This window comes from Heloderma suspectum, chromosome 1 (genome assembly GCF_057233095.1).
Source record: "Heloderma suspectum isolate Gila_16-S chromosome 1, 16-S_ref, whole genome shotgun sequence".
Lineage (NCBI taxonomy): Eukaryota > Metazoa > Chordata > Lepidosauria > Squamata > Helodermatidae > Heloderma > Heloderma suspectum.
This window is the reverse complement of record NC_139458.1, coordinates 54578792-54602693: the sequence shown is the minus strand read 5'-3', so window position 1 is coordinate 54602693 and position 23902 is coordinate 54578792. Positions and strand designations below refer to the sequence as shown.

At 40.3% G+C, this 23902-nt stretch overlaps 1 protein-coding gene across 4 annotated transcripts in view; it reads right to left on the bottom strand.

Moving 5' to 3' along the window:
- Positions 1–23902, bottom strand: part of BAZ1A (bromodomain adjacent to zinc finger domain 1A) — a 108758-nt gene that overhangs the window by 8474 nt on the left and 76382 nt on the right. For 3 of the 4 annotated variants that reach the window (XM_084843825.1, XM_084843786.1, XM_084843805.1), the window contains 12 exons: positions 19885–20023; positions 18543–18689; positions 13106–13201; positions 12756–12980; positions 11838–12003; positions 11136–11246; positions 10411–10535; positions 8657–9265; positions 6544–6707; positions 6251–6402; positions 3109–3257; positions 2237–2317 (listed from right to left, as the gene is read on the bottom strand). In XM_084843825.1, coding sequence (XP_084699951.1) covers positions 2237–2317; positions 3109–3257; positions 6251–6402; positions 6544–6707; positions 8657–9265; positions 10411–10535; positions 11136–11246; positions 11838–12003; positions 12756–12980; positions 13106–13201; positions 18543–18689; positions 19885–20023 — 2164 coding nt within the window. The remainder of the gene's footprint in view (positions 1–2236; positions 2318–3108; positions 3258–6250; positions 6403–6543; positions 6708–8656; positions 9266–10410; positions 10536–11135; positions 11247–11837; positions 12004–12755; positions 12981–13105; positions 13202–18542; positions 18690–19884; positions 20024–23902) is intronic. The other variant, XM_084843796.1, reaches the window with a different exon arrangement.

Genomic DNA, 23902 nt, shown 5'->3' with positions numbered 1-23902 from the left:
CTGGACGTGTATTTGTAGATGGCAGGAGGACAGCCTCCAAAAAGACAGATGAGAGGGAAACACTCTGGCGTGGAGACAATACTCCCAGTATCCACTGATAGGAAGCTGGGGTGGTGTGGTCTGGTCAGAATGCCCCAGCTGCTTTGCTGGAGGTCTGGACTTGTCACAGATGTTTAGGCCTCATAGCCCTGACATGCTTGATCCCCTTCGGTTTATTCTTTTTCTATTTCAGTGCGTGCTTCTGTGACAATACCATGGACAAAGAAAAACTGAGGAAAGCGAGGCAAGAAGAGGGAAAGAAACAGCTTTATTTTTAAAGATAAGGAAGGATGAAACAATAGGAGAAAAACAGGTAGGTAAAGGAGAAAAGGCTTAAATAATAGTGTAGAACTGGGTCTCCTACATGGTGCCTATGGGCATCAGCGTACCCACAGACACCTCTGTTGGTGCCCACCAGGCTCCCTGCCCCCTCCTGATTTCAATTTCATTTAAGATTTTTTTTTTAAACTAGGAGGTTGCCATGCTGCAAAGCAAAGTGCTGCCCTCCACCATCTTTAGCTTCAAGGGAGCTATTATGTTTTTTGAGCTCAGACTCCACCTGTGCCTTTTTCTTGGGCAAGTTACTTTTTTTATAGTCTCAGCAGTTTGTCTTCTGGGAAATGAGTGTTTTGTGACTGGCCATGCCCACCATGACAGCCATTTTAAGAATGAGCAAGCTCCACCTTTGGCAACCATTTTGCGAGAGCACCCACAACACTGTCTCAACATTCCAAATGTGCCCACCAACCCCAAAAGTTTGGAGACCCCTTGCAAAGAAGGCTCAAGTGCTAAGTAAGGATTGAGATTGTGAGAGAAAGAAGGAAACAAGCTCTGTCCTAGATGAAGTCAGGGAAAGAACTTGAAGGGAGGTGCAGAGACTGCTGGGACTAAGTCAAATAGTGTGTTCTCTGCCTTGCCCTGGGCGGTAGGAGGGCATAACATAGAGTGGATGCCTCCTTGCACCAAAGAGAGAAGATTCAATTGACATCTCTGAAGGCCTTTTTATTCTGACAAGCTTTCGGTTTGTTAAATACTTGAATGTAGATTGCCCAGTTTCCTATTCTGCTTCCTGGTTGTTGTTTTAAACCATCTTCTTTGTTATTTTATTTGCTTATATTTTAAAATTATTTTTATTTGTTGTGAGCCACTTTGAGTACCTCATATTGAGGCAGAAAAGTGGGCTATAAATATTTTTAATAAAGAGGAGAGGAAACAACAGAAGCTGAGAACACGAAGTAAACACTCCTCCTTGGTGCGAAGTTTAAGCTGTAATAGAAAACTTGCTCAATGCCAATAGTGAGGCAGATTTTGACTAAGTGAAACTTCTGTAAAGACCATAACTATGCCTTGCCTTTAGGCCTGGTTTGCACATAACACTAACTCCTGTTTTGGGTTGTTCAATTCTGGGTTGTTGTAATGTGCGAACATGGCTGCACTAACAAAACATCATTTGTTAACCACAAACAACCCAGAAAAAGAACCAATGGTTTGTTATTGGGTTGTGAACTCTGGGTTGATTAAACTATTGGTTGTAGTTATGTGCAAGCCCAGAAGAGTGGGTTGTTTTGCCAGGCTACAGAGGCAGCAGACAAGAGTAGTAAACCCCCCCCCCCCCAGCTGCTCTACTTGCCTTTATGGCACTGTACTACATAAAAGCATCTAGAATAAAAGGAGAGACCTGGAGGAGAAGGGAAACAAACAACCCAGGGATTGAGAAAAAAACCACAGTTTCTTCAATCGTCTTTAAGACAAACCCTGGGTAGGGCAACAAATAATGGGTTAAATAAACCATGGCTTAGCATTATGTGCAAACCAGGCATATCTTTCCAGTTATAACCAGTGATAAAGTCTGATGAGGCACTGAGGTGATTCAAGGTTATGTGATTGGGGTTCAGTTCAGATGCAGATATTTCTGTAGGATCTCCACTTGTCCTTTTTAATATGAATCAAAGTAAATACAGATTTGGTGCAATTTAAAGGTCAAGACACTAAAACCAAAGCAAAAGTTTGGTAAAATATTTTATCCTTAAGCTCTTTATCTACACACCATTCCTTGTTTCAAAATTTTACAATTGTGATTTTGTGGCTTCAAAGCTGCATTTGCTGTACTTAAAAGATGGTCATGGGATTGACATGCCATATTGTGAATGAAATATAATTTTCCAAGCTTATATATGGAAAAAGATCAATAATTTACCATCTTTCTGACTAGACTGATCTTCTTCTCTCTTCCTCCTTTTATCCCCTTTTTGGTCTCTCTTATTTTCTTCTGCATCACCTAGTGTTAAATGCATAGAGTTATTTCAACCTTGGTTTGGAAATACAAGGGAACCTTTCACCCTATTTCCCCAAAACTAAGCAAGTTATGTTGATATAGGGAGAGAAAGAGGAAGATAAAATAGTGTGGCTGAAAACCCCGAGACTTTTAATTTCAATCCAGCTATATATAGAACCTTTATTTAAATAAAATTTTGTATTTTGCTATGCTTCAAATATTTTTGGCTACTCTGTTTCATAAATTTTGCTTTGCCTCCCTATTCAGTTACACCACAGCATAAACCCCTTAGCAGGATGTATTAGTATGCACTTAGTATAAGCATACTCCCAAATTAGCAATGATAGCATGAAACAGAATGCAATAGCAAGAGGGACTTTCTATTCTGAAAGTAATTGCGCATGTCTAAGTTCACATCCACTGTTTGCATTCTTATTCTATTCAACACTCGAAAGTTGATCACTCTTTGCTCAGCATGTGTGATTTTACACACAGTAAAGCAAGGAAGTGAATCTTGGGTTCAGCCATGGCAAAAACCTTTGCACAATCCATCCATCTTTTTGTGTGTGGAAGGATGATTGCACCTATGTTGCAGGTCATCTAACCCTAGAGCAGCAATTCTTGAAGGCAGTTCCAGAATAAGCATTTCTATTTTTCCAGATTTCCAGCTGTAAAAAATTGTTTAGTACAATAACTAGACAATCTGTCAGCACACTCCTTGGACCTGCACTACTCTTTCCTTGATAATTCCGATTCAGCTGAGTGAGCATAGGGTCCTAGAAGTTGGTATTTACCAAGTGGGGCTTTGAGAAATTTGCGTTCAATGCCTTGCTGTATTTGAAGCAGTGCCGATGCCAAGTAATGGACCGCATTATTCACGGGCTGGGGAGTGCTTGTATTAGTAGAAGCAGTGCTTCGAGGTTCAAGTTTTAATCCAATCAATCTAAAAATAAGTTTGAAAATTCATTAGTTTTTAAAAATCACATATACGGTTTACAGCGGTGGGGGCTGGAAGGACAAGAATTCACGAATTTGCATTTCATTCACTCTAAGTTACAATGTCACACTAAGCACTTCATGAGGAAGTATATACACAAATCAGGTTTAAGAAGCTTGTGTGCATTGTAACGCAACTATTGAAATCTATATATACAATTGTATTAACACATATCTAAATATATTTACATTCAAAAGGGGGGGGGGAAACCACCTCTAGATTCTGGGCACAATGCATGAGCAACCATCTCCTGCATAAGCCTCATCAAAACAAATAGAACTGGAATTCTCTCATTTGTTTTAAATGCTTTGTACCCTGAGGAGTTTGAAAAGACTGTAACCCGCAATGTCCAATGTCATCTCAAACATACTCTCATATTCCAAAAGCCCTAACAAACAGGGCTGTTTCACACAAGATTAATTTCTTACACAAATCACTTCTATCTAAGTAACAGTATATACTTGGTTTGCACACACATACATATGATTAGCACACATATATTTTGGCACATGTACAAGCCACAGGAACCAGCCGCTAATCACAGCTTCCCACTATGAGTACATGTGACAAAAGAGACCTCTGTACTTATTCACATGGCCATGAAAGCATAGGAAATCTTGTGTGAAGGAGACCTCAGCAGTGCAGCTAATATTCCTGAAATTGAATCTGATACACCTTCAGTATGTTCCAGTCAACAAAGTTTTCACAATATGTCAGTGACAAAAGTTAAACATACACACAAACAGCTCAACCCTGAAGCCTTTTGAGCCAATTATATAAAAAATAGCGTCACATCAAGAAACAGAACTTCTGACAGGAATAATCAGGGCTACAATCTAGGCACTTAAACCTCCCAAAAGAACCTAGATTATAGTATTAAGAGTAACACACACACACACACACACACACTATAGTACTTGAAAATTCCATCAAACAAATCACCGTAAAATCAGAATGTCCATCTTTTAATGATATTGTCTAAAAATTTCATTTTTTTCCCTTTCACAAATTGCCTAGTCCATATTCCCATGGAAAGTTATACAATTCAGCTTAGAGGCTGAATTGTACAGCAAGATGCTGTCGCTGCATCCTGCATCACAAAGCCTGCATTAAGGACTAGATCAGGGATGGGAGATCTTGGCTCTCCTTGGTCTTGGACCAGATCAAGGATGGAGGATGTGTGGTCCTTCAGATGTTTTTCGGCTGCAATTCCCATCACCTCTCACCATTGGCTGTACTGCCTGGGGCAGATGGGAGTTGCAGTCGAACAACACCTTAAGTCCCACACATTCCCCACCATTGAACTAGATGATCTCCAAGGTCCCTTCCAATTCTACAATTTTAATGTCCAGCTTCTATTTTATAGTGAAAAATTGTCTAAAACACAATACTTCCTAAACCCTGCTTGGCTTGCGTCAACAGGGTAGAAGGTGTGTTTGTAGTTGCGGGTTGTATATTTGGCAGGTTGAAGCCTCCACCTGCCTGCTGCTGCTGTTGTGCATGAGTCTCTCCTGTGTGTCTGTGGCTCACCTCACCCTCTGGATGAACATTCCAACCCCCCACACCCAACTGAAAAGACATGTTGGAGAGGAACAATCTGCCTAAGACTCCAATCTTCAATGAGATTAGTTCCCCCTAACCATTCAGGACATGGCTGTTCGTTACTATGGGCGGGTTAATGTCCCACATCCCCAACCAGACTGCTGCTTTTCACTCCAGCGCCTGCTCAGTTCACCCTGACAGTCTTGTGTGGAGAGGAGAGAAAGGCTTGCTAGTGGAGTAGCCAACCAGGCAGCAACACTAGCCTCTGCACCACAGCCTGGGACTCTGGAGACGGGGGGAAGCAAACATCAGGTATGACAGTGCTTTAACTTCAATGTGGGGTTGTTTTTACTTTTCCATTCCTTTGCTAGCTGGCACATATATTACCTTGACTAGCATTGCAACCTCACCTTCCTCATAATCTCCCCCCTCCCCGCACTGCTCAAATGCTGGCTAAAAAGCAGCAGAGCAGCACAGGGAGTGGGGTAGAGATCCCCCTCCCCAGTGCTCAGCTGAGTGGTAGAAAATAGCTGAAGACTGCCTGAGACTGGCACAATGTGTGTGTTTTATAAAGTAAAAAAGACTTCCTTTTTACTTAAAGAAAAAATTGCTCAAGTCTCAGGCACTCCCCAGCAGCGCACACACGTGTGCATGTGTGTGGGTAAACAACCCATAGTCAGCTGTGGCTGTGCTGGAGCATGCGCACACACTGCCTCCTGCACACTCATCACTTTGCTTTACATCCAGCTTTGTAAACAACCCAGGACTGCCCCGTTCCAGGGTTATTGTCATGATGTGCGAACCTGGCACTCAGATTGTTTATGGTTAAACCACCCAGAGTTTTAACCCAACCATCACCCATAGTTAGTTTTTGGATTAAAAAAAAAACCTGTGTTGTTTAGAGTGCTGGGTTCGCATGTCATGACAACAATCCAGGAACCCTGGGTTGTTTAAAAAGCTGGATGTAAAGCGGAAGTGACGAGCACATGGGGGTCAGCACACTCACTCGCTCCCACAGTACCCTTGCAATTCACAGGTTAAACATCCCATGAATTGCCATTATGTGTAAACCAGGTCTGTGTGTGTGTGGTGGTGGGGGAGGGTATGAGTGAGAGAGAGCATGTATGCACGTGTGAAAGAGAAAGAGAGACATGGAACTTCCTGCTACCGCACAGAGATGGCCACAGAGGGCAGACCTCCTTCTCTGCAGGCAGAGGCGCTACATCCTATGGCCCTGGGATATCTTCCCAACGACCATACGACTGCAGCCTTGGTTAACAAGTTAAAAAAAAAATTCATCCTTTGCTGAATGAGTAAGTGTAGCTAAGAATGAAATGTGAACAAGCCATTCCAATATTAATTAAAAATTAACATGTCTAAAAAGTTGGAGATATTACCTGTCTTTTGCAATGACTCTTGCTTGATCATCTATTTCCATCTCTCCATCTTCAGTCACAGATTTTATTATACCATTTTCTTTGTTCTCCTCATTTAGCAGCTCATATTGCCCATTGTCTAAGGCCGTCCTCCAAGTCTGCCTGTCTGTTACCTTTAAAAATAGTACATTTTACTGAGAGGCCTAACACAAAGAAAACATTAACACAATTTTAAAGTTGCATTTTCCAAGTAAAAGAAAATATCATGTCCAGAGAGTTCAGCAGCTCTCTAGGATACATTCTTCATAAAATACCTTAATGGCGCCCAATGTTCCTTGGAAGATTCTGTCTTCAATGTCCAAAAGAAAGTCTCTGAGCCTCAATTCAAGCTGCTTTTCTGCAGACATTAGAGCTACATCATATGCATTTTGTGTTTTTCCCCGACCTGGATGTGGCTTGCTTTCATTCTGCGGTTTCTCTGTAACAGGAGCCAATACTTTAAATAACACTTAAAATTTAAATTTAAATGACTAGAAGATACAGCTCCAGGACTAAAAGCATACCTCCCAAACACATTTTCTAAGCTGTATACTAGTTTCAGTGTTAATAGCTTTCCTCATAATTAAACATGGCTATTACTAAGGCCAAATCCTCATTTTCCTTAATATCTCCTCAAATTACAACCCAGGGAAGAGTTAAGAAAGATAGCATCGAAGTAGAAAGTTGTCGTTTTGAATATAGCAGCAATTCACTTATTACTGTAGCAAGTAATATCCATAAATTATATTTTTTTCATTTTATTTTCTAGCAGATAACACTTTGGCTTTCAGAAGAAAATGCCAAGTTAGACGAGGAGTACTATAAACAATGTAAAAGCAGGAGAAAAAGCAAGTAAAATAAAACTAGACCAGGAAGATTTAGTAACAGAACTAAAGCTGGCTTTGCCTGTTTTAATAGCTAAACCAGATAAAGCCCACAGTTCACAAGTATCATCTCCCTGCTCTCCCCTTAGCTCTGTGATTTGACTGGGTGACTAACAAAACTATTCCAGATGAAGGGTTTTGTGAAATGCGTTAAAGAGGACACTTAAGATGATGTACTCACCCAAGCCCATCATACCGTTTACATTATAAAACAGCAAGAAAGTTACAGCAAAACTCAGCAGCACAGGCAACAAGAATGTTGGCTATAATGTCTATTTCACTCACTTTTATATATTTAACACATTTTCACTTTTTAAGAGATTATACAATATGCCTTCAGAGCTATTAAATACTCTCTTTTTTGCTAAGGAAGATAAAATGATTCAAATAGTGGGCTGTATGCAACACTGGCCATCCACCATTGGAACAGAAACCACTGGTGGAATGGTTTGCCCTCCCCGCTGAAGGCCCTGCACACACACTCAATCTGCCCTGGAGGGGGCATGCACGGGGCTGCGTGGGGGGGGGGGAGAAGAAGAGGAAGGTCTTTTGTACAAGCAGACACTGGATTTAACTCTATATATTTACAAAATTCATGTAGCTAGCACTATTTAACGTCAATTTTGTGCTAGCCTCTTCTAAGTTATAAATATACCAAACAAGACTAAATAAAAACACTCTAAAAATACATGGTAGTTCAATTTAGTTCCATACTACAAATAAGTTATACATTTCATTTTTATACATATCTCTTCAAACAAGCATTTGACACTGCTGTTGCTTAATTTTATTTATTAACTGTTTTGGTTCTTTGTGTTTTTGTCTTTACTGCGGCTTTTACCTTGTTGTCATGTGTTTTAATTGTTGTTGTTTTTATGTCACTGTGGGTTCCATACTTAAAATCTTGTAACACATCGGGGCTGTTCACGTGATAACTGTGGGTTATTTAACTCATGCTGAGGCTGCAACATGTGTGGGGTGTGCGCAGCTGCCATTTTGAATATGCAACCCACGCTTGGGGGTTGTCATGTCGTTTGAATCCAGCAAACATGGGCTACGCAAAGGTTAAACAACCCTCTTATAACCCTAAAACAGACCATGGGTTATAAGAGGGATGTTTAACACTTGCCAGGTTTGCATGACCTGACAACCCCGGGTGGGGATTGCATATTCAACCAGGCACCCATGAGAACCACAGCTCGTGGGTTAAATAACCCATGATGAGCCGCAGTATGTCGTCTGAACCCAGTCAATCTGAAAGAAGCACTTCAGTGCAATGGATACACAGGAAATAGGGGTTGTTTTATACTTGCAGGGAATTTTCCATATTTAGTTTGTGGAAGAGTTTGAGAAATCCATGCACTATACTAAACAGCAGGAGTACATGCAAACCATGTTTTCCTGTAACTCAAATGAGTTAAACTGTTAAGATGGGGGTGATGAGAACAAATTCTATAGGAGAAAAATGAAACCTGTGACAGCCAGTGGTAACAAGAATATTTACCTGAAATATGGAATTTTTCTACAGGACAACTTTTCAGGTGTTCACATATTCTGTTTTTTTCCTGCAAAAGAATGTCCTTTAAGGCACTTTCCCTGTATCCTCGGGAATTGAGAGCCACTAGGAGTTGGTCCAGTTGGTCATGAGAACTGTAAAAGCACCATCGGTTTGGCTTATATATTGGTTGTGACACCTGCACAGTAGCACTAGCATCCAAATCTTGGTGAATGTTAGAGGTAGATTCTGTCTTCAAAGACTCTCCAGTTTTAGTGGCTCTCTGAGATTTATCTGAAATATGACCCTGTACATTATTTTGAAATGAAGATGGTCGAGGCAACAACATGTCTTCTGTAAGACCAGAATAATCTTCTTCCACAAATAATCCTGGAACAGATGGAAAAAGCCAGTAACGTCTGTAGAGGCGGTCACGGCCCAAGGGAGAGATATTGGTACAGGCTGTGGCTTTCTGAATCTTGTCAGTAAGTTCCCTTTCTTTAGTTTGCTGCTCCTCTTTTAACGCTTCTTCTTCCTCTGGAGTGAGCAGCTCACACTTTTCACCAGTAGTCTCTACTTGCCTTGTAAGATCTTTAAAGCCATTCTCTCCTCTTCTTCCTAAAAGAGGCACAACCACACATAGTACAAACAGCTTGGAAGTCTTTGTCTGAAGACAGGCACACATTTGTCCAATAAGAAAATAAAATCATTTCAAGCCAATAGTAAAGTATCTAATTTAATTTTTTTCTTTGATAGTACACTTCATATACTATCAACCAATGAATGGCTTTAAATTATAGACAGAGCTTGTGGCCTCATTCACTATTTCCAAGGAGCGCAAGGTGGTATAGCTAGTTCTTCCTGCTCCCCTTTTATCCTCAAAATAACCCTGGGAAGTAATTTAGGTTGAAAGATGGTGACATACCCAAAGTCACCTAGTGAGCTTCGTAAGTGAAGATTTGAACTGATTCTAGCCCAACATTCTACCACTTCACCATGCTTGCTCTCTTTACTAGCTAGTATCACCCGTTTTAGATGCCTACATAAGAAAGTTTGTAGTCACTGGCAACTTAACTATCAGGCACTTGAAAGAATGCATTATGATTATCCTTCCCAAAGAAAAATACAAGGCAACCTGCATCTGCAGTCACTGACACACAAAGAATGACCAAGCCCTATTTTTTAAAAATGGAATTACAATAAGTTCTGAAGGCAGGTTTAATTACTTTTTTTTTTTTAAACACTGCAGCTTTATTAGATTTTCTTCTAGTGTCCACACAAGTAAAAATATCTTGCCTGAGAAACCACTACAGTTGTATAATCCCTACATTTTCAGGGAATGAGATAAGCCAGATGGCAACCAGAGGAAATAAGAAGTGCTAACATAGCAGGGGTATAAAAATAAAAATATAGCTCACTTCACAAATTACAAATGCTGATATGAGTAATCGAAGGATGTGTATATCTTATAACATGTGAAAAAATACTTTGTACCTTGGTTACAAGTGTTAGGAAGCCAAATAAGATGAAAAAGTAATGAGCAAAGCAGCCTTAAGTATCAAACTAGATTAATGGAATGAATAACCTCTCTAAAATTATTCAAGCTCTCTATAAAAGGATGAAAGAGCCCCTAGTGTTGAAGTTTCAACTCTATTCTTGCCTTCTATTAAAAATCCTAAAAACAAGAATCTACATCAGTATAAATCAGTAAAATTATAAATCAGTATAAATTTGTGATGAACAAATGTTAAAAATGAATTTACCTTCTCTTCTCTTTTTGTTTGCTACTAGGTCATCTTCATCATCTGTCATAGTGCCTTGGTCTTGCTCTTTTGTGTCAGCATCTTTGCTCTCTGTACTTGTATCAAGTTCTTCCCGTTCCTCCGCCCTGATACAATACAGACACCAGAAATGGAGAGAGAACAAGTTCTCTAAGTTCAAAGAATTATATGGAATTGCATGTGCACAGCATATGTAACACACTTTACAGCACATTCTGCAAAGTTGCACTGTGTCCATCTGTGCACCATATGCAAAAAAGAGAGACGAGCAAAAAGTTACTGTCCCTCAATGATAGAATTCCAAGGTAAAGAAAGATTTGCGGTGCCCACACTTGCACATTTACTGGAGATGCAAGTAGATCTGTCTAGGCTAGCTTTTGGTAGGTCAGTTTTAATTGCTCAATGTGCTTTATATTACAGGTGAATACGCATGTGCACATGCATCATATTTAAACATTATCTCTACCTGTTTTAATACATGATCCCACCTACAGTATAAAGTAGGATATATATTTAAGTGAAGTTATCTTTGTGCTTTGCATTCCTTTGAGCGTATTCATTAAGCATTACAGGACAGAGGTAATTTGAGAATTCTTTATATTGATGAAAAGATATGTTTTTACGGTTACCATGGGCATTAAGACCAGCATGTCCAGGAACCCAACTAAGCACTTTAAGTGTGAACCTTAAGTAGCAACTGATCATACCCAACAGATACTTCAGTTGCAGGATTTTTCTGCTCTTCTTTCAGTTTCTCCTGCTTCTCTTTCATCTTTTGTTCTTGCCCTTTTAATCTTTCTTCTTTTCTCTTGCGGATTCTGAAGTTACATAATATAAACAGTCTGTTAGTTTCAGCATGTAGTATCTTCAAATATTTCCTCTAATCACATCAATCTACTGAAAAGAATGGAGAACTCTGGATCTGGACCTCAGTACATAATAAAATAGCCCTAAAAAGTCATAGTTGATTCTCATCGTTGATGGGGAAGGACCGTAGGCTCTTTGGTAGAACATATGATCTGCATGTTAAAGGACTCAGCTTCATTCCCTGGAATCTCCAGGTAGGGATGGGAAAGAATCCTGTTTGCAACTCTGGGAACCACTACCAGTCAGTGCAGACAATTAGTCTGCATTGGTAAAAGGCAATTTTCTATGTTTGTTCTCAAGGATAGATCGCTAATTTAAGACTACATTTTTATATTGACAGTTTAAACGACATGCTGTAAAAATTGTTTGAAAAAAGGGTAAATTAACCATAAATAGATTTAGTTACATTATGATAGAAGGGTCTAAATACTACATAGGATATTTCCAGTAGACTAGTTTTTCAATATTAGAAGCCATTCTTCTGGAAAGAGTTACAACTTGGCTTTATCTTAGTCATGTTTGGTCCTCTGCATTCTTCGCACCTTGCTGCAGCAGCTTCCCTTTCTTTGCGATGCTGTTCTGCTTTCAACTCTCTGAATTCCTGTTTTGCCTGTCGCAGCACATCAACAGAGTCTTCAATGAAGTCTCGAGTAGAAACAAGAGTCAGAAGCTTCCCACAGAGAGCATGAAGAATCTTCATCTTCTCCCCTAATAAAATTAATACAAAGGTTGATGCTTCATTACAGAAGTCAGAGGGCCATCCTTTGAATTATCATTTGGTCTCATCAATGGGGAAAGATCTCTCCTTAATCTGGGGGTTGGGGATCAATGTATGTGGATGATTATTCCACATGTAATCTTGTTTAATTGTGTGCATATGAGCCTCTTGTGAGGTAGTTTCCTATCTATCTATAGGTCCGATTCAAAGAATACGGCAACTGTACCACGCTTTTGGGCTTAGGTTTGTTGATCATCAACCCCCCACCCCACTCCATGCCATACAGAAAGCCACTTGTGAAACTGAGGAGACATTCAAAAGTAATTTCTGATATGGCACAGAGGTCTAGTGTTAAAGAAGAAAGGAGTAGCCAAAAATCCCATTGCATGTACATTTGGATAATCCTGAAATAGCTCTTTGATCATGTCCATTAATTCTTAGACAGTATTAGACATAAACTCATGGTAAAAGTCACTCTTTTAATTCCCACAAAATTAAACACCAACCAAAGCTCAATCTTCCTTTATAAATTAATACTCAATCCCATGTATGCCCTGCTGGATTGCAACATTTCTGGACATTATATATGGCATCTGTACAACTGCTAGTGCTAATAACATTAAACTATTTGTGATTGTGCTTTAAGAGCCTCAAGTAAATTTTCTCAACTTTGTCCCAATAAGCATTTCTTATTTTGAGGACCTTTGCCATGTAACATGACAAATTCATCTGGCTCTGTTACCCGATGATAAATCATATACTGAGGTATATGAGAGTTTCTTCAACAACCCAGGATGGCTCAATCTTAGCTCCATACAAGCATCATCTGTAGCATCAAATCCTCCTCGCTTCTGGTAACGATATTTAGCATTGGCTGATGTAACATCTGCACCTGATGCTAGGATATGAAGTCTAAGAATCTCAGAGAGGGTGCAGCTATCAAGATCCAAGTTTTTCAGATTGCAACCTACAGTTAACAATAGAATGAGATTAGACTATTTGGCTTCTAAGAGTATTTAGCAAACAATATGAATTATACATTTTGTAAAATAGAGCAAAACAACATAACAAAAAAGTGAAACCCACACATACCCTGATGTAACTGGGGCCAAGCAGCTGCCAAAGTTGCAACTGCAGAGAGTGCAGATTTTGTGGGGTCTGCATCTTCATCCAAAGCCTCTGTTAAATCTTTAAGGAAATAAAGACTTTATTCTAGTGTAAATTAAACTTACATTTGGGAGGCGAAGCAAGCAAGCAAGCCTTTTTAAAGCAACATATAAACTCAATATTTGTGTAAGGTGCAGTGCAACAAACAAATGCATACTACTGAAAAGCCGGAGAAAGCATGCCACACTCACTAAAAGCATCTTGCACTGCACGCAAGCTGACTGCAAGAGTACAAACACACACATGCAAAGAAGGGTAAACCAAAGACATGATCTTCTAAAAGAGGTTTAATGCAAACTGTCAAACAGGATCCTACTACTACATTCCTTATAATGATTAAGCAGTGCAAGCTCAATAGAAACAGACGCCAGCAACCAGAGTGTTGATCTGCCATACTGCATAAGAGATTCCATATTCCACACAGTTGATCAGAGATGCACACCAATAAGCCAGCCCTAAAGCAGCTTCGGGCAGTTTAGATGCAGCAACATCAAGGTTTTCCAGAGGGACAAAACACAGACATTTCCACATATCATACTTTGTCACTGAAGAGATACCAGTACTTGTTAGGGAAATACAAACAAACACTACTTAAACTGGGAGCATACGAAACCAACAATAAGCCTATGTAAATCATTTTGCAGCATCAGCAAGTAACTATGACCCTTTCACACATACAGCTATTTCCAGTTAACAAACTTTAATGCACTTTAGACTTCTCTCCTGTTCTTATGCAGGAGTTAAAGTGTACGTATTCTTTAAAGCCAAGATTTCTTATTCCTGATTTGTTCATATTTTTTTTCCAGATGGAGGTCTCCTCTATTCTTACTCAAGATTAAGGATGTCGCAGAAATCCATAACAGAATCAAATTAGTTGGGATTTCTATGACTCTTGACCTGTGGATTCTGCAGTGGACCAGCTTTCCCAAGTCGCACGGATTCCGCAGACTGGTGGTTTTTTTTTTAAACTTTCCAGAATTTTACGTGAATTTAGTAGTAGGAAAGTACATTAAAAAAACCACCAGCCAAAAATGCGCATTTCCCCCATAGGCTAAAGCATGAAAATGCGCATTTTGGGGGGTTGTGCTGTTGCGCAAGCACGAATTTGCACAAATTTTAGGAAAAATCCGATTCTGTCAATGAGCGGATGACGGAACGAAAGGCACCTGACAATTTGCAAAATGCAGATGGAACAGATTTTACAAAATCCATACATCCCTACTCAGGATGACTGTTTAGTGACAACTACTACATCTCCCCCGCCCACCCCAAGAATTGAGCTATCCTTGCATAATTACATTGAACACAAAAGTCACCATGAGCAAAAGTTAACTTCTTCTTCTGAGCTACTCTTACACAGATCTCTGAAGGCCTTTTGCATTTATTCATGTGAAAGGAGGCTACCCAAACAGAATAAGCTACAGCACAAAACTGAGCATGTGACCAATTTGCAAGACACTTTGTAGATAAAACCACTCATAACCATTCTCACTTGGACAACATAGGTAGTGCACATCCAGTTTTCGTAGTTTTGGTACCTGCTTGTCCTGTTCCAATGGATACTTTTCAATTTGTAGAGCCAGAGGATGTAGACAGGATTCTTAGAGGATTGAGACATGTGCTCGACCCTTGTTCTTCTTGGCTTATAAAAGCTGGCTAAGTGGGCCAGGGAGTGGTTACTGCCCCGGTACAAGAGAGAGTGGTTCCATCAGGCCTAAGAGAGGCATTGATACGACCTTTGCTAAAGAAGCCCCTCCCTGAATCCTACTACATTGGATAATTTCCAGCCAGTTTCTAAGATTCCATTCCAATATTCTATTCTTAGGCAAGGTGCTCAAGTGCATGGTAGCATTTCAACTCCAGCTTTTTCTACATGCTATCTTTTCTCTCTTCTGCACAATACCCCCCACTTCCACCCCATCCAACTAAAATAGTATCCCTGGCCTGGGCTGCTCCTCTGCCTGCCTGCTTTTGCTGCATGCCCTTTGCTGCACATGCCTACTTCTCTTCTGGGTGGTTGGTACCCACGGTGACTGAGCTGTACTTGAGCTGAGCCACTGAGGGTCTAAAGGAGGAAAGGTAGGTAACATGGAGCAATATGGGAGAGAGGGCAGAGCCATGTGGGGGTACAATAGAGAAGGGGAAATCCAGAACCATGGAGGGAGGACGGAGCAGATGGGGCAGGGCAGGAAACAGGGCAGATGTGACCATGGGCAGGGAGGAAGAGAGCAGGCCGGGCCATCAGGGAGGAGGGCAGATGTGGCCTGGGGAGCAGAAAGTGGGGCACTTTGTTTTGCCTCCCCTCTGGGTCTGGGTATTTCAGTGGTCCCCCCCTTTCCTGGGTTTGTGTGTGTGTTCTAAGAAAGAAAGAGACGTGGGGGAGTTGGCTGGCACACACTTGAGAGAGAGAATAAGAGAAAGTTTGCCTCTCCAAAATGGTTGTTCTGTTGGAGTAGAAATCTGACTACAATGAGCAATTTTTGTGGCTCAGACCCCACTTCTGCCTTGTAATCAGGTTCTTGCGCACATTACTTATCTTTCATCCTCACCAGTTTGCCTCCTCTGAAATGGGTGTTTTGTGATTGGCCATGCCCACCATGGCAGCCATTTTGTGATGCCACAACACTTTCTCAAAATGCCAGACGTGCCCACGTCCCCCAAAAGGGCTGGGGACCTCACATCTAGATCCATTTCAATCTGGTTTCAAAAATAGGTATGGGAAACAAATTGTTTGGGTTATCTTGGTGGATGACCTTTGCTGGGACCTGGACAGGGGACATACATCCCTGTGGGTCCTGTTGTACTTCTCAGTGACTTTCAGTGTCATCCACCATGGCATTCTGGCTGGGGTGGGGAAGGGGAAGTCTAAAATGATTTTTAGATCATTTCATATAGTTTATTACATTGTTTTTAAATTGTGATTTTGATTAGTTGTTAGTTGCTTTGGGTGTATTTTATGGAAAGGCAGGGTATAAATGTAGCAATCTAAAATAAATATGCTATAATTATGAGTTTGGCTGGAATCCCTCAGTCAAAACTATGGAAAATTCAAAACAATACTTGATTTTACAGATAGACTAAATGAGTGCTCCCTCTGGAATATTACAATGAGGAGTTCTCAGTTTAAGACAGTCCTTTAAAAAATGTGTGAGTGACACAGACACATCTTTATTCATGTCAATAGTAATACCAACAGCCTACAGAAAACTACTTCCTATAAATTACTCCAAACAACAATGAATGCTCTGTCTATGGGTACACAAGATATCTCATGTCCTCAAAGATTGCTGGCTGAGTGTTGAGATAATACTATTTCCCGCATAAGTGATTTGCCAGCAGGTCTAAAACTCATTTGGATTTCCCCTCAACCAAGCCATGACTACACATTCCTTATACAGTATAACATTCACCCAAGAAACTCTGAAAACCATATTTCTCTGGATGGGACAAGAGATCTAACAGAATATTCAGGTTGATGCACACAATCCTATGCAGCACACCTTAACCACATATGTTTCTTTTGTGTGGTTCTCCCACAAGCCCCTAAGACACTATACCCTCAATTGTGACAGTATTGGTTCTAGAGAAGAGATAAATTTCTATTCACTTCAGGGCATGCAAGTATTAGGTTAGACACATTCTGCAAAAACCAAGAAAAACTTCAGCATCCTAATCTTCGTGGTTGCAAAAAAGAAAAGAAAAGATGCAAGAGCAAAGATTTCCAATGCAGGTTTCCCAACAAGCTGCCCCACCCCCTAAAATAGGCCCTCACAAATTGCTAAGATGTTAACTGCCTTGATCCTCCAAACTGAGAGCCAGTGTGATGTAATAGTTAGAGTGTTGGACTAGGACTTGGGAGATCCAGGTTCTAGTCCCCACTTGGCCATGAAGCTCACTGGGTGACTTTGGACCAGTCACTGACTCTCAGCCTGACCTACCTCACAGGTTGTTGTGAGGATAATATGGAGAGGAGAAGAGAATCATCTACTCCGCCTTGGGCTCCTTGGAAAAAAAGGCAGAATATAAACGTAACAAATAAATAAACAAACTTCATTTCTTTCACTTGCCAAGTATTACATATTCTGGGGATTAGAAGCAACACATTTCAAATAAACCATTGGTCTTAACTCATGTCACATGTAAAAAAATAAGGGAAGGGGATATAGTTAACTTTTATTATGAAGCAGGTGATTTCACACTAAATGCTCTTCCAAGCCCCAGTACCCTTTCAGGGGTTAGATATCAAATATTATTAAAGCTGCTTCCTTGCTGTTTGCAATGTTTTCCTAACGATAGATTCTGCAATTATTATGAGAAACTTCGAACTTAAAAAAATTATGTGAGACTATCCTGTGGGATACAGTTCAGCATTCACAATGCAGGCACTGGGATTAATATGAAGATAGCTGTTCATATTTTGTTAACAATTAACAAAAGCCAGGTTTCCATGTAATTCATGGCTCTAGTATTTACGGGTTGTATCCAGTATTAGTCCTATTGAAAATGATCCATTGAAAATGAATGGGAGCTATGTTAGACTAACACTGGATATAACCCACTGGATACAAACCAATCAAACCATCATTAGGCTTTACGCTTCTAAGAATAAACATTTAAAGTGTATCTTGATTTTTAGAAGTGTGTCGTTTGACAAAATAATTGTGTGTATCTCTTTCTAATTAATTAAGTTAGCCAAGAAGTGAACTATTAGCATACATGCCTGGACCAAGTACTCCAGTATGTGGATAACATTACTACTTGCCATTGAAGAAAAAGAGTAATAACACTAAGTGCTTTTATGATATGACAGCTGACAAACATTCTTGTAGCACTACCTTAAAGACAAACAAATGTATTATGACATAGGTTTTCATCTGATGAAGTAGACTCTAGTCCAGAAAAGTTTAAATTATAATAAATGTTAGACTTTAAGGTGGTAGAGGACAGTTTTTGTTACAGGAAACTAACACATATACTCCTCTGGAAGTTATTTAGGTCACACACCTGATGAAGAGCATATACCTTCTGGAACTTCAGTAAAAAGTAACCTGCACTGCTGATGTAATTTTAAAATGAAAATGTGGGACTCAATTTTGAGAGTTTTGGAAAATATGCCTATATGACATTCTTGATATGTATAATAAAGGGAACACTTAACTTTTTAAAAACGCAAATACAAAATACACCAGGATGACCACTGCAGGTTGCACCTAAAACACCTTCTCTTTTGTACACCAATAATGCACAGTGAAGCAGAGCAATGTTAATTGAAGAAATATTGCCATGCATGCAGATTAGCATGCTTTAAGAAGCACAGTAAGCACAGTAAGTTCTGCTTTAAGAAGTACAGTTGAAGTCTGACCTTTGGTCTCAGCATCAGCTATTTGGTCTTTGGCCACTTCTTCTTCTTCTTCAGCCATGGCTTGAAAAATGGCAGTCAGGAAGAAAAACAGCAATTCACATAGTGGGCCTTCACTGTCATTTCCTACAAGAGCTTCCTCTAAAACCTCTATAAATAATAAGTAAGAGAAAGTCTTCTTAGCAAAACTGCTACAAATACACAGAGAGAAAATGTGAAAGCAGCTCCCCAACATTTAATTGTCAAATTATTTATCAAGTTATTGTATGGGATATTCTCAAACTGGTGCAGGAGAAACATTTGCCCTGATTCAGCCATTTATTCCAGGTAGTAGAAATGCAGATGGATCAACTCTGCCACTTGAAAAACTCTCATTTTGTTTCAAATAAGGGGCAAATCTATATGCAACATCCATTGTGCATAAACCCATAGGTCAGCATGTGCAGGTGCACTTGAGTTGAAATGAATGGAGACACTTGGGCACATGAAACATTTATGCATACATCCAAGCACATATATATGATCAGGCTGACTGTTGACAGGCAGCAGACATACAATAAAGGGCATATTTGATAAGATACATTAAAAAAAAGTCAATTGGTGGCCCTTAAGCCAAAGTAGATCATATCTGTCCTCCCACTAGCCCACCATTCCCACTAGCCCACCATTCACCTCCAGTTAATCCTCTGAGGGAAGGGAAGAGAAACTTTCTCTCTCTCTCTCTGACTCTTTCTTTTTTTGCAAAACAAACGCTGCCCCACATTCCTTTTCAGCTAAGCAGGGACAGCATTGGGACCTAGAGTTTTCATGCATGGAAAATTATGAATATGCTGGCAGAAGAGAGTGTGTTATGGGGGAAGGTGGGGGAGAGATGTCACAACCTGGCTTCTTTGGTCAATGTAGTTGATGACTACTGTAAATTGTAAAATTAATATTCAAACATGCTTTAAAAGGCTTCATAAATTTTATGCCAGATCACACACATAAACCAAATACACATACAGGATTGCACAGAGAAGCCGAGATATGAACTGGACTTTACACAAGACAGCTCACAGGCATAACAGTCATCATGGTGGCAGTTTCTGCAGCCATCACCATCATGGAGACGGATGTGTGCCATCTCCACATATAGCTGGGTTCATGCAAAATCTCCATCCAATCCAATACACATCGAGGAAAAACATTTTTAAAAAAACCCAGTCAATTCATGCATGTGAATTGGCTCTACATTTAAGTGAAATCTTTAGGAAATTATTATGAATGCCCACACATCAGAGACAAACAGAAAGTCGTGGACCTTAAAATAAAAGGCTAACCCCGCCCCCGCCCCCCAAACACTTGCCTAAAGTCACTCCATCAGGAAACTCATCTTGAAGATCAAAGAGTTCCCCAAAAGCATGGAGAAACTCCAAGACCATAACAGCATCACCAAAGATCTCAGGAGGTAGTCTGGTTTTTACTGGAGTTGGAACTGGAAGCTCCTGTAATGCAAAACAAAACAACAAATTTTATGAAATGAACAACCAAGAATGTAAGCCCGCAGATTTGCTTTATGTTTATTATGCTGAATATAAATATCTTTTGTAGCTAATGGGGCAATCCTATGCCTGTTTAGACAGAAAAATATTCTACAAATGTCAGCATGTCCCATCTAGCCATGCTCAACTGTCACTACCAGGAGCCATTCCAGCAGGCTGTACTGAGGGAGATGAGAGGGGAAAGACGGGCCATTTCACCAGCCCTGCTGAAAGGCTTAATTTCCCCCCTCTTCCCTCCACCATCTTTTTTCCTTGTGCGTTGTGTCTTCTTAGATTGTAAGCCAGTGGGCAGGGTCTGTCTTGTTTTATGGATTATATGCACTTTGTTCTATATAGGAAATAGTTAAGACAGACACTCTGTGAACAGAAGGCAATACAAATTTTCCTAAACAAAATGTAGCTCTCCAGTTAAGGAAACCATGCTGTATTTAATTATAAGATGTGACTTTTGTCTTTACTCACAACTGGAGTGAAACATAGGTATGCCAGTAATTAAAGTATTTTATCCTTCACTATCAATATTCTTTTTCAGAAACAATGATTTGTCTTGGCTCACTATCGAGAAGAGGCAGAATAGCCCTCATTTCAATAGCAAGCCAATCACGCTCATCTCAAAGAGCTGCAGGCCAACAAGCAAAACAGCAGTTTGATTTTTGGTCTGGTATGCAATTGATTCTAGATCTAATCACTATGTTTGATTTTCCTCTAGGAGCGATCTTTGATTAAAAATTGATTTGAAAGGGGAAAGAGTTCTAAAACCCAGCCTTCTGTGTGCAAGCTAAAAGAAAGAAAAGAGGATCAAAACTACGAATCTGACTCTTATGAAGCTGTGTAACGAACTCCAAATATTAGGAAAAACTTATTTTATAATGTCAGCAAATTGGTCATGCTTTAAAAAGAACCACAATATAAAGCCTCTTCAATATTGCACAGAAAAAAATGAAACACTCCATTTTAAAAAAGCAAAGAATAAACAGTCCACATTCTTTATTCTTGATGCAACATCAGCATATTACAGAATACTATCCTCCTGATAACATTAGCCAAAAGCAAGTCTAAAATTAGGCAAACAGAATACTTGTTAGACCCTTGAAATCTAGTTTCATCATCATCATCATCAAAAACTAAGGGCAGAACCCAAACTCGAGATCCACTGGCTGAGGGACAATAGGATTTGGTGGAAGTTTTGCTATTCCACCTTAACGGAATACACTGCTGTAAAAAACACACCACCAGAACACTTCATCAGTGGAACTGCCAAAACAGGACAGGGTCATGGATAGGACATGGATGCCTTGGGGAGGAGCTGTATCCTATACTTCTTCAATCCACAGTGACGCCACCAATTTTACACACCAGGCCTAGAGCTGGCACAAAGAATTGTCCTCCCATTGACTTCAATGGGAAGGGAAAAGTTAAAAATAGCCATCAACGACTGCCTGACCCACATTACCACAACAGGGCAGAGAATATGGTGTAACTCAACTCAAAGCACACCACCATCAATAAACAACTCCCACATTGGGAGACCATGACTCAGATGATGTGCCGGGGAGTTCATCCCAGCTCCAGGAACTATGTGCTCCAGCTGCTGATCATTGCTAATCACTCGCTTTTTGTCTCCCTTTGCTCCCCACAGACTGTTCTCCAATAGGTACAGTCAAAGGAACCAAGAAACCACTTGGATGATGGGAGGAAACCCCTTCTCCACCAGCACCAAGCAGCATGCTTCCAATGTTCCCTGCAGGATTGACAACCTACATGTACCGTGCGTGCCAGTGCAAGTTCCATGACAATCAGACAACAGGTGATGCTGTCACTAGCATGAACACCACACCTGCTCCAGCAGAGGAAACCTTGGCAACCTCCCCCTTCTGGTGCTCTTTCCCAAAGACACTATCTGCAAAACCAGCTGTACTCTTCTTCTATCTTGTTTTCCCTACCATCACTCTGACCTTTGACATGAAAGACTAAAAACACCACTTGTGCCCCCAATCTCTCACTTTCCTACCCAGTGCTTCATAGTCTTTCAAGATCCATTCAACATTTTCTCCAGCTGAATTATTTGTTCCCAATGGACCAGCAGGAGAGGATAGTTGTCAGTTGGCCTGATGAGTCTTGGTACTCCTCCATCAGAACTTGAGCACATGCTCCAGGAAGGCAACACTCTTCCTAAGGCGACATGTCTGGTCTGCATATGGCTGCCTCTGTGTCTCTCAGTAGGGAGGCTGCAACCACAAGCTTGTGTCTGTGTCTCCTCAAGTTCATGATTAAATTCCTCATATCGACGTGGGTCCAACTGTCCTCCTTGATGTTCTGTGAAGTGTGGGGTGGTGTCTCATCTGCAGGTGGTCCAAGATCACCTTCCATGGGAACAGCCTAGTATCAGTTGTGTAGTTCCAGTGGAAGGAATGTCTCCTGATTATCTTGGTGCTATGTGTCATGCACTTCCACTCCCCCACCTCTTGCCCTTTTGTTTTCTTCCTCTTCCTTGGAAACCTCTCCCTTCTGGTGCTCTTTCCAGATTGCTTTCAGCCTCTCATCCAAAACCCTATCTTCCTCTCTGATAAGTTGAAGTGTACAGAAGTGTTCCTCAAGCCTCTTCATCTTCTATTCCAGTAGAACTACTTGTTTGCACTTGCTGCTGGTGTAGTTCATGTTGCCTTCAGGCAGGAAGACTAACATGGCACACATCCTGCAGGTGACTGGAACAACTCCTTCAATGACCATGGTGGCAGGATCTCCAGATGACCCTGCCATTTCCCTGAACTCCCTTCAACCTTCCCCCATCATAACAACTTATTCTAAAATCCTCCGTTTCAGATATTACAATATTCTAGGAAGAAAAAAATGAAGAATAGGTTACACGTAAACTTGAGTAAAAGCAGACCAGATATCTAAATATAAGTCCATTTGTAAGTTATGCCTATATACCACTCTTTCAAATGTTGCTAGCGTTGTTAAGTCTTCAATCCATTGCATTATAGGCGGTGAGCCTTTATCCTTCCAGTATTAGAATATCAGTCTTTTAGCAGCCAAAAGGGCTCAAAGAATCCATTTGCGCTGACCATGTGTTAAATTACTTACCTGCTTTTTGGAATGTAAGATAACATTTACATCAGTAAATATTAAAGAGACTTCCAATACAAAATTTATCCATATAATAACTCCCTCCCAAAAGGAGGCAACTGTTGGGCATTTCCAAAACATATCAATAAGAGAAGCATTATGCATTACACCTCCAACAATTAGCCGAGTTTGACAAACCTTTATTAAAGAGACGTTGCAGTAGACCCGAAACAAAAGTTTTTGCTGAATAAGGCGTAACCGAAGATCCATAGAAATATCCGATACAGATGCCAAAACAGTGGTCCATTGATTAGACAAAACAGGACATTCCAATTCCCTGTTCCATTCCTGCTGTAGACTACATGTATCATATTTATTCATTGATAATAAGTATTTATAAACATGAATCATGGGTCAATATATCTGGTCAGTTTCAATAAATTTTTCCAATAGCAAAGGAGACTCCAAGGCAGTGAAAGCAGCAGGACCGAACTAGATACTAACAAAAGTTTCAGTTGCAAATATTGCCATTCCACTGTAGCAGATAAATCAAATTTATCTCGCAAAGTTGAATTTTTTTTTGGTTTTGTTATGTTTTTGTTTGTTTGGTTAACACTCACAATAAAAAAACAAAAAAACCCTTCCCCCACTAAACTCCCACATAAAACTCTCCTGTTTGCCCACTCCAGTCTCTTACTCCCAGGACACAGAGCACACCTGCTCTGATTGCTCCCAGCTATTGAGATACTATAT